We start from the raw sequence: 10733 nt of genomic DNA, 5'->3' as shown, positions 1-10733 counted from the left end.
ACTTATTGATTTGAACTTTTTAATCTAGATTTTGACAATTTTATAGTTTTGAAATATGTTTATTATAAATCCAAAAGAATATGTTTATTATCAGATTTGTTTGATTTTGATAAAGGTGTTATTTTTTTAGTTAAATTATTTAATTTATTTTATAAAAATAAATTTTAAATATAAAAAAATATTATATTAATTCCAAAAAATAAAATCTATAACATATTATTTTATAATAATTATTTAAAAATCTCAAATAAATTAAATAAAATTTAATTGTGTTTGGTGTGATTAACTGAAGTTGAAATCCAAAAAGACCTACGCTAGAGAGAGGAGAGAGAGAGAGAAGGGTCTCATCGTTCTCATCAGTATATACTATTGAAACCCTAACTCCTACATAGACCTAAAGAGAGAAATGGCTGATATGGCTGACAAATTAGCTGATTTTCAAGCAATTACTGGTATCAACGATGTAGAATTGTGTACAGAGATCCTCTCCGCCCATGACTGGAATCTTGAGCAAGCGATCTCCAGTTTCCATACAACCTCTGACGACGTCTTTGACCATCCTTCTTCCTCAACCGCTGCAGCCGGAAGCAGCGGTCGGTTTGATGAAGACACGCGACAACTACAAGGATTGGGATTAGTCGCTCGTGGCCCTGCGCCGCCAGGATTGGCTTGGAAGCTCATTACGCTTCCGATTTCCATCATTTCAGGAAGTCTAGGGTTGATATCCGGCGCAATTGGTCTAGGTATGTGGGTGGCTGGTGGGGTTCTTTCGTATTCCTTGAGCATGGTAGGATTGAATTCTGGACGTGCGGGGGATTCATCGTCTCCTTTGGTTTCTGTGTCGGCTGCTGCATCTGAGGCGATGGATTTTGTAGCGAATTTCGAGAGAGATTATGGTTTAACTCGTCCGAATTTTGTGTCTGAGGGTTTTATGGATGCTTTGCAGAGGTCTCGGCATGCATTTAAGTTGTTGTTTGTGTATTTGCATTCTCCTGATCATCCTGATACACCTTTGTTCTGTGAAAGGACCCTGTGTTCGGACTTATTGTCTGCTTTCATTAATGAGAACTTTGTTTCATGGGGTGGTAACATTCGTGCTAGTGAAGGATTCAAGATGAGTAACAGCTTGAAAGCATCTAGGTACCCGTTCTGTGCTGTGGTTATGGCTGCCACAAATCAGAGGATAGCTCTATTGCAACAGGTACCAGGGTTTTTAACGAATTTTATTTCACTGCTTTTCCTAAATTGGATTTAACTCTTAAATCTTGGATGTGAAAGTTTACATTATTGTCTATTACACTAATTGAATGTCCTTTCTACTGATCTAGTTTGAGGTTTTTTTTAAACAATTTACACTAATTGAATGTTGATGGAATTTGCCCGTGATTCACATGTATGATGATGGATTTGTTTGGTTGATATTGCTATTTTTTCAGACTAACACAAACTATGCATCATTCAAGTTTGGTCCATTTTAGACCATTGGTCGTATATTCATGCAAGGTTTAGTTTATAAATCTTAGCCTTGTTTGATGAAGGGTTATTTGGATTTAACCCAAATAATCCCTTATTCTATCATCCTTCATTGTTCAAATCATCAACTAAAACATCAAATACTCTTAATTTATTTTTTATAATATTAAATACAAAATACGTTATAGTCATTTAATCCAAATAATCCACTTTTTCATCAAACAAGTTATTTGTTTTTATTGAAAAAGTTGGATTATTTAAAAGAGAATCTTACATTGAACAAGCTCTTCTTAGTCATGACAAGCACTGAAATTGACTTATTATCAAGGTCTTGACATTAGACTTCTATGTTGTTTTTGCATGCTGACTGCAACAATAGACTTCTATGTGTTAGATAAAATTTTCAGGTTAATATAAACTTAAGACATTGCCAATTGAATGTTCAGATGATCAATATGACAACCTCATATATGGATTAATAGGACGAGCACAAATACACATGATGAAATCCTTATGTGTTATTCACAATCATGTTCAACCTTATCAAGTAGTTATATAAGAGACTAAATTATTAGATATTTCATAGGTAAGATACATGGGTTATGATTAGCCATATTTCTTTGTATAAATCCATATTTAGCAGAAGCATGAATATACAACTCTACACAAATATTTTCCTCTTATTAATTGGGTTGGCTATTGGTATCCTGGTTCTGATTTAAACCCACCTAAAGTAGCTGGTAAGAGTCTTGAACTATGTCTTAGGTTCAATTTCTGATAGCACCTTGATTGAAGTGTGGGTCATGTCGGTTGGATGTTGTGCTAACCTCAGCGGAAAAAAGCTATGGTAAAAAATATTGGAATCACGGGCTGATTTAATACAGTTTTCTTATGTGGGTACTATATTGCCATATGAAAATAACTGATTGACGGCATCTGACTTTCAAAGTTGCAATATCTATTTGAACAATTCTGGTTCAGTCTCTCTAGACACTGCTAAGTTTTAGCTTTAAACAATTAAGACAAGATTCAAATTAAAATTCACCTTGTCAAACTTTTCTGACACACACAGGTTGAAGGACCCAAGACTCCTGAAGAATTGCTAACAATATTGCAGAAAGTGCTTGAAGAAACATCCCCTGTTCTCGTGTCTGCAAGGGTTGAAGCTGAAGAACGAAGAATCAACACGCGTCTAAGGCAAGAACAAGATGCGGCTTATCAAGCAGCACTTGAAGCAGACCAGGTTATTGCTTAACCTATACTTTGTGCAGAACTGTTTTTATTTTTATTATTGTTATTTTTAGCTGATAAAAGTTTCTTTCTCCTTATTTTAGGCACGTGAACGCGAAAGGAGAGAAGAGCAAGAACGACAGGAAAGAGAAGCTGCTGAAGCTGAGAGGAAGAGGAAGGAGGAGGAAGAAGCCCGTGAACGAGCAGCTCATGAAGCTGCTGAAAAGGAAGCTGCATTAGCTAGGCTGAGACAGGAAAAAGCTCTCTCACTTGGACCCGAGCCTGAAAAAGGACCCGATGTTACTCAAGTAAGACATGCCCAATTATCTTTTTCCACTTAAAATCAATTGTATGCTTATTTCTATGGCTTTGTTAACTCCTTATCTCATCGTCAATCAAATCATCAACTAAAATACTAAAATATTCTTAGGCATGGTTCAATCATCAACTAAAATACTAAAATATTCCTAGGCATCGTTTGATTTGGGTTAATTGAATTTAATCTCAAATAACCCACGATTCGATCATCTTTCAAGTTATCATCTGAAATACAATGTATTTCTTTTAAATATATATAATTTATACCTCTACTGTTTTTTACCCAAATAACTCGATTTTTAATAACCTACTCCGAATAAGGTTATTTTATAACCTACTAGTTATCCAAATAACACATAGTTATCCAAATAATCCATAATACTATAAGATCGAACAATACTTGATTTTTTTTAATATTTTACAATATTGAAAAGAAAGACATTTAGAGTTTGTTTGATCTTGGCTTATTTGGTTATTTACAAATAATCCTTTATTACATCACATGTGTTTTCAACAATCAAATCACATAATTTATCAACCAAAATGCCCCTACTTCACATTTTATAAATTCTAAATACAAAAAGATATTTTAGTATTTAACCCAAATAATTTACTTTTCTATTATTGAACAGGATTTTGAACTCATAATCTAGATTTTTTTCAAATAACCCAAGGTCAAACAAGCTCCGATGTCATTTTACCAAAGAATCAACTTTTTAATCAAAAAGTTTTTTTTCTTTCCAAATTCAAATTATTTCTCCTACATCAATCAAGCTCTTCATGTGGTGACTTTTCCCTAAAACTAGGTTCAGGTGCGGTTTCCAAGTGGAGAACGAAAAGGAAGGAGGTTCGAAAGCACGTTGACTCTCCAAACCCTCTATGACTATGTGGATTCATTGGGATGCTTAGAAATAAACGGGTACAATCTTGTCTCCAACTTCCCCCGTGTAGTGTATGGTCAAGACAAGGTTAAAATGACCCTGAAAGAAGCTGGTCTACATCCTCAAGCCAGCCTTTTTGTGGAACTGATCTCGTGAAAAATGCAAAATAATAATCCCGGACCAAAACAGTGAAAGTTTATGGTAAGTTGTTCCTCAAGTTAAGAATAATTGCTATATGTGTACTACTACTAGTAATCAGGATTATTAAAAGGACAAAGAAAGCTGTTCTTCATTTGGTTGAATTTATTATAGGGAGAACAAGGATTTTTTAACCATTTGTGATTCACTTTTTTTAATTGAATTTATAGCTTGTTTATGTTTATGTTTGTGTAGTGAATGTGGACATGGTTTTAATCTATACCTTTGATAGGTCTTACTCTTGCATAATGTGAAGATCTATAAGTCATTTTTCACATGTATGCCTTCATTTGTTTAGGATTATTTGAATTCAAATATCCTTGTTTAAATAGGCTATTGAAAATTAGCTTATTGGGTAAAAAGACATTATGTGTATGTTATGTTAAAATGTTTGATTTTTATTTGAATGATGAAATTTTTGATTGATAAAAGAAATAAAAGAAGGCTAGTTTAGCTAAGGTTTGAAAGTTTTTATGATATTTAAAAAAAATGTTCTGTTACTTCAAATTAATCTCAAATAACCTGCATCAATCAAACAAAACCCTATTTTTTCAAAGAAACACCATTTGGGTTATTTTCTTACCCTAGATGTGGGAATGTCTGTTTTTATTCTGCCCTAGATCTGGACTACAAATTTTACTGTAGTAAATTCCAGTATCTCAAAAGACTCATATCTGCATGTATCTAGAACTGAACAATAAAATTTTATAATTTTTTATTTATTTAGTATCTCATTTGAAAGAATTTTTGATATTACAAGGTTGTGGGATGTAACAATTAAGGTTCAATTAAAACATGAGAAATAAAAATGTAACTTAGTGAGTAGAACCGTCCAAAAATCGACCAAAATAATTATAAATCGATCAAACTTAGTTTTGATAAGTTTATAATTTCTGTATTAGCTAAAATTGGGTTGTTTAGCGGTTTAGATAATAAAAAAATCGATGAATAAAATAAAGATTTTATTTATTTTGGTTAAGGGTTTGAATCATAGCATGTATTTGATATATTTATTTTAAAACTCATTTTAATTTAATTAATGTTATAATATATTTTCTGAGTTGTTTTGTTGTTAATTTGTTAAAATTTTATTCTAAGTTTTTCATTTTATTCTTTTAGTTTATAATATTATATATTTGTTTTTTTTTTCATTTTTTACTTTATTATATATATATTTGTTTTTTTAATGATTAACTGACCCACCGAATTGATTTTATATCTGATCAAACCGACGTCTAACCATCAACTGACAGAGGAAGATTAAGAAAAATCGACATTATGATGAATTTTTTAGTGAAAAAACCGACCAAACCGCTCTCTCCTAATAACAACCGATATGTTTGTCAAATATAATTTTAAAGATTATATAAACTTTTAAGTTATCAACATAATTGGAGCCAAAAATATCTAAATTCTTTTTAACCTAGTTTTTTTTTTTTATTAAATTGACTGAATTTATAACTGACCAAACCGACATTTAACCGTCAACCGACATATGAAGGTTTAGAAAAATCGACACCAACAGTAAAGGTGAAAAAACCGAACAAACCGTTTTCACCCTAGTATTAACAACCAATATGTTTGTTAAATATAACTTTAGAGATTAGGTAAGCTTTTAGGTCATCTTAACATATTTTGAGCCAAAAATAGCTAATTCTTTTCAAACCAGAGTTTTTTTTTCCAATGTATGTGAGACAAAATCAAACTTTCTTAACCCCAATTCAAGATTAAGAAAATCCTATTTGATTGTTTATATATATATATCATCAATATCTTTGCCTCTTGAAAGGATGAATACATCCATCCTGATGGTTATCTTCATTCGATTCATTTTCATTGTCAACTTTTTCTTCAAGTTTCTCCTTATTCATCTCCACAACTGTCAAATCCTCGACCCGCACCTTAACCACATCCTTCCTAACACCAATATCGGTTGCATACTTACTCATATAATAAAAGCCAGCCGTAGCAGCTACCATACTAACCGGATTAGGCATCAATAACCTAAATGGAGCCGATAAAATAAAGCCCAAAGGACCACTCACAGCACACGCCACTTGACCACTTCCTCCAAAAGCACTATTTCCAACACTCAACAACCCGGTTTTACAATACAGAGCAAAATCCTCGCAATTCTTCTTAAACACGTCGTAGTTTCCAAACCCGTGTCGAAGAAGATGGGTCGCCCGATGGATCACATCATCAGGCGGGTCGGATATAGCGGTCGAGCATGTTCCTCCTCTAAGTTTGGCTATGAATATCGTGTGGGTAACTCCGTATTGGAAACGGTATAGGTTTTGTTTTCCTAGGAAGCAATTTACGCAGGTGATCACGACTCCACTCTCGTTTTTTTGGAATCCGCAGTCGGGGAATGTGGGGCAAGAGGTTTGGTTGCTCGGTGTTGAGGAGGAGGAGAAGAAACCGGAGGTGGAATCAGTTTTGAAATGGGCATTGTTTTTTCTAGTGAAATGGATAACCTTGTTTCCCCCAACATAGATGCCTACAAACAGATGAAAAATTATCAATAAATTTAGTTGAAAAAGCTAGTTCTTTTGGGACTTTCAAATAAATTTAGACCAGATCCAATGTGTGTTTTCAAATAGTCTCTAAGCTAAGAACCCTAAATCATAAGCAAAATAATGGATTCAATAATCCAATAACGAATTTCTCCAATAATCCAAGAGATCAGAAGCAGACGAACAGATGAGAATTCCACAATGGTAAAACGAATTAATCAAAAGAAAGCCCTAAATGTGAAAAAAGTAAATGAATTTCCAGTATGTTGGCCGGCCCCAATCCATTATGAAAACATACATATCATCCAGATTGATCAATTTAATAAGAAATGCATATAATCTATGGTATTGAAGACGAGATTCATTCCGATGAACAAACAATAAATGAATAGAAATGAAAAAGAGAGAAAGTAGAAAACCGTGATGAGAGTATGCAAAAGCCGGCGTCCAGGTGTAGATATGATCGCCGGCGGTAATTTCGTGACTATGAACTCTATGAGACAGCAATCCCATTATTATGGAACTTGGCTAGGGTTTAGAGATGATCATAGAAATGAGAAGAAGAAGATATTACACAAAAGTCATGGACTCCCCTAAATATTACACTAGTCCCTATACTCTATCATAACATTACAGCTGACTAACTGCATATTATTTTTAAAAAAAAATATTATTTTAATAATTAAATTACTTAATTTATTAATAAAATATTAAAATAATTATTTTATTTTTATTATTTTAAATGAATAAAATATTTTAATAATTTATCTTAAATAACATTTAAAAAAAAATCTATTTAATTTGAACTACTCTAGTAATAATAACCGATACACTCCTTGTCGAGTAGTTGTACCTAATTTGTCTTCATGAATCTGTTAAGCTTGAAAATTATAACTTAGCTTTCTGAGTTCTTGATTGTTGGGACCGAATGTGAAATTCTATAATCAAGTGCAACGGAAATAATATGAAAATCTAGGACCGATGCATTAATTTGGAGACCATAACAGAATACCTCATGTTTAACCATTATTCACGATGATAACTAAGGTATCCTATTTCTGATTGGTACTCCAAATATCCAATGTTATGGTATATTTATTGTGCATGTCAACTTGAAATAAGATGAAATGAAAATTAAGGAGAAAATGAATAAATGTTAAATTTATGATTAAATAGATGAGACGGTGATAAGTAAGAAAGTTTTCAATAGTAGATTGGATAATTTTAATTATATATATATATGACCTATTTTATCTATGAATTTGGTATAAATTTTGGGACTAATTATTATTAACTATTCATTTTTGAAGGAATGACTACTTCTCATAATTAGAATACGATTTTAATTACTCATTCGAATTATCTCTTTGTGGGTATTTATGGTCATGCATAAACTATTTTGGTAAATTTATTTTATTTAATAATTTATAATTTTTAAAAATAATTCGGGGTGGAGTTTTTATAATATTTTATCTAACCTATTATAATGTAAATATTTTAAATATATTATAATCCTTAATTAGTAGTGATGGGATTAACATTCTCATTTAGTTTATGTAAATTAAAATAGGTATTAATAACTGGTTCTACATAAATCAATAGGAGAAATAAAATGAAAGACTAGACCATAAAGAGAGTATTTTTTTTTTTCTCAAAAATTAACTATTTCATTAAAATAAATAAAAAAATATATACAATTTGAAATAAAAATAGAAAAATAAAGACTACCAACACAACAATAAATAACTTGAAATAACCCATAAAATCTATCTTCTCAAATGATTAAGCACTTTTCATCATTACTTATGTATACAATTCATCTTCCAAAAGATTAAGCACTTTTCATCTTTACTTTTGTTAACCTTGAACAATGAGCTTTTGGGACAGAATTATCAATAATTATGAAACAATCTATGGTAGTTTCTTGAAAATCAACCATAAAATGACAGAATTATCAATAATTATGAAACAATTTATGGTATTTATTGAAAACCAACCATAAAATTGACAGAATTATCAATAATTATGAAAAAATATATGGTAGTTTCTTGAAAATAAACCATAAAATTGACAGAATTGTCAATAATTATGAACAATCTATGGTAGATTCTTGAAAATCAACAATAAAATTGACAGAATTATCAATAATTATGAAACAATTTATGATAGTTTCTTAAAAATCAACCATAAAATTGACAGAATTATCAACAATTATGAAACATGTCAACATTGAACACGAATTCAATGAAATGATCAATTATGTTAGGTTAGTTTAATATAATAACAGGTCCGTGGAACTCAAATGTTTGAAGATCTAGCAACATGACAGAACTGTTATATTATATATCGATCTTATTGACAAAATGAATAAGCTTGTTAAGATATCCATATGCTACTTCTTCTTCACTCGCAAATGATTTTCCACTTTTCAAGTACAAACTTCCCTTCCTTGTACTTTTGACTCACCTCAAAAGCTCTTACGTATTTCCATCCAACCACTTCCAAACAATCGCAACAGGAAACATCGGCAACAGTGTGAAGACCTGTGATCAGTTGCCTGTTTTCTTTCTCCCCAATTACTAAATTCATAGCATGAGAAAACAGAAATGCTCTCCCATGTTTCCCCTGCATTAAACAAACAAACACTCTTTAATGAAACATCTATAAATATGACAAAAACCCAAATAACACAATCCGCAAATCCATATCAGCATTGTGTCAATCACATAAGCCAAATGGGCAAAAGATAGGAAATCCCATTATGTAAAACAACACATTCAGCAGATACACGTTAGTGCCATGTCAGTCACTTTAGGAAAAAGGGTGTTATCGAAAAAACAGTCAGCAAAGCCATGTTGTGCCATGTCAGATCTGCGTGAAGTGGCGTGTCAGCCACATAAGCAAAATAACACTTTTCAGAAATGCACAGAGGAAATCTCATTCCGGGAATTCTTCTGAAATCCTTTACAAGATTTAGAGCTAATGATGCTTACCAAAATTGTGTAACTCAAGATTCCATACAAACCATTGTAAACAGTAACCGTCCCAACAGTTGGGTAAGATTGTAAATGATCATTCATTCAATATATAAGAAATCTCTAATTAAATTTCTCAGATGTATTCATGTTTGCTCTACAAATCGATAACAATATATATATAGAACTTCTGTAATTTCATTCTTTTGGTCATGAATGACTAATTCCTTCAAAATTAAACTGAATCAAGAATCAAATCTCCTTTCATTCTTCCACCATTGAAAGAAAGACATAACACTTGACTAAAACAACAACAAGAGTATTCATTCTATGTATGATCCTAAACATCAATAATCAAATTATATAAATCTTAACCTGGAATGTTTTGGAAATGACATCATCATGAAGGGCAACATTGTTCCTGCAATTACAACAACTGTAAAACCTTGGACCAACCGACCCAGCCATAGACAGAGAGTTTTCCTCTAAAATTGATGTTCCTTTCCTGCAACAACAACAACAGGGTGAACAATTATCATCAAGCTTCCCTCTGTTTGTGTTGGCAATTTATTTGATCAAAATGTGAATTGGGTTATCAAATTTAATGTAGAAGCGATCGATCAGGAGGATTTGAAAGATGTTTCATATATTGAGCAGGGACAGTAGTTAAGTGAAACCTTAATCAAACCAATAAAATATTGAAACGATCAAAGAACATATCTTTCGAAATTATTGGAATGGCATGAACCGACACAGCTGTGAGAAAGTTGCGAACACAGAGTAAAGAGAGTACATTATTTGAGTAGGGTTTTGTCGGTCCTGTCAACGTTTGAGGAGTGTCGAATTTTTTTGATCTGGATCATTTGAAAATTGAATTGATATAAGATGTTTAACCGGGTTCCGACCGACTGACCCGTTCAAAGGAAAAATAAATAAATAATTACTTGTGAAGTTTATTTAAACTATTCATTATCTTTTCATTAGTTAAATTAATCAATTTATTAACTAGTAAAGAGTAATTATAGATCCTTATGGAATGTTGAATAGATGATTAGAACTACTAATCTACAAATATTTTTTTTCCTTCTAAAAACAGTTAAAATAAAATTTTATCCTATTAGTAAATTTTTTATAAAAAATAT

The 10733-nt window shown here is 31.6% G+C and overlaps 3 protein-coding genes across 5 annotated transcripts; 1 reads left to right on the top strand and 2 right to left on the bottom strand.

The window, feature by feature from the left end:
* The first annotated feature begins 299 nt into the window (after nucleotides 1-299).
* Nucleotides 300-4339, top strand: LOC124919515 (plant UBX domain-containing protein 10). The gene is made up of 4 exons (XM_047459766.1): nucleotides 300-1201; nucleotides 2546-2716; nucleotides 2808-3011; nucleotides 3828-4339. Exons 1-4 carry the CDS (start codon nucleotides 407-409, stop codon nucleotides 4056-4058), a joined length of 1401 nt encoding a protein of 466 aa, XP_047315722.1. The 5' UTR covers nucleotides 300-406; the 3' UTR covers nucleotides 4059-4339.
* A 1469-nt stretch (nucleotides 4340-5808) lies between these two features.
* LOC124922762 (protein LEAD-SENSITIVE 1-like) lies at nucleotides 5809-7192 on the bottom strand. The gene is made up of 2 exons (XM_047463471.1): nucleotides 7036-7192; nucleotides 5809-6600 (listed from the first exon to the last, which is right to left on the bottom strand). Exons 1-2 carry the CDS (start codon nucleotides 7127-7129, stop codon nucleotides 5867-5869), a joined length of 828 nt encoding a protein of 275 aa, XP_047319427.1. The 5' UTR covers nucleotides 7130-7192; the 3' UTR covers nucleotides 5809-5866.
* Nucleotides 7193-8792: 1600 nt separating this feature from the next.
* LOC124922761 (protein yippee-like At4g27745) lies at nucleotides 8793-10476 on the bottom strand. Of its 3 annotated transcripts, none has more exons than XM_047463468.1 (3): nucleotides 10385-10476; nucleotides 9967-10096; nucleotides 8793-9241 (listed from the first exon to the last, which is right to left on the bottom strand). In XM_047463468.1, coding segments are annotated over exons 1-3 (354 nt in total). In that variant the 5' UTR covers nucleotides 10387-10476; the 3' UTR covers nucleotides 8793-9019. The 3 variants fall into 3 exon arrangements, with proteins under 3 accessions (XP_047319424.1, XP_047319426.1, XP_047319425.1); XM_047463470.1 differs by having other exon boundaries at nucleotides 10269-10399; XM_047463469.1 differs by lacking the exon at nucleotides 10385-10476 and having other exon boundaries at nucleotides 9967-10373.
* Between the last annotated feature and the right edge of the window lie 257 nt (nucleotides 10477-10733).

The sequence above is a fragment of the Impatiens glandulifera genome, chromosome 1 (genome assembly GCF_907164915.1).
Source record: "Impatiens glandulifera chromosome 1, dImpGla2.1, whole genome shotgun sequence".
NCBI lineage: Eukaryota > Viridiplantae > Streptophyta > Magnoliopsida > Ericales > Balsaminaceae > Impatiens > Impatiens glandulifera.
The sequence above is the reverse complement of the archived record's forward strand: the minus strand, read 5'-3'. Positions and strand labels throughout refer to the sequence as shown.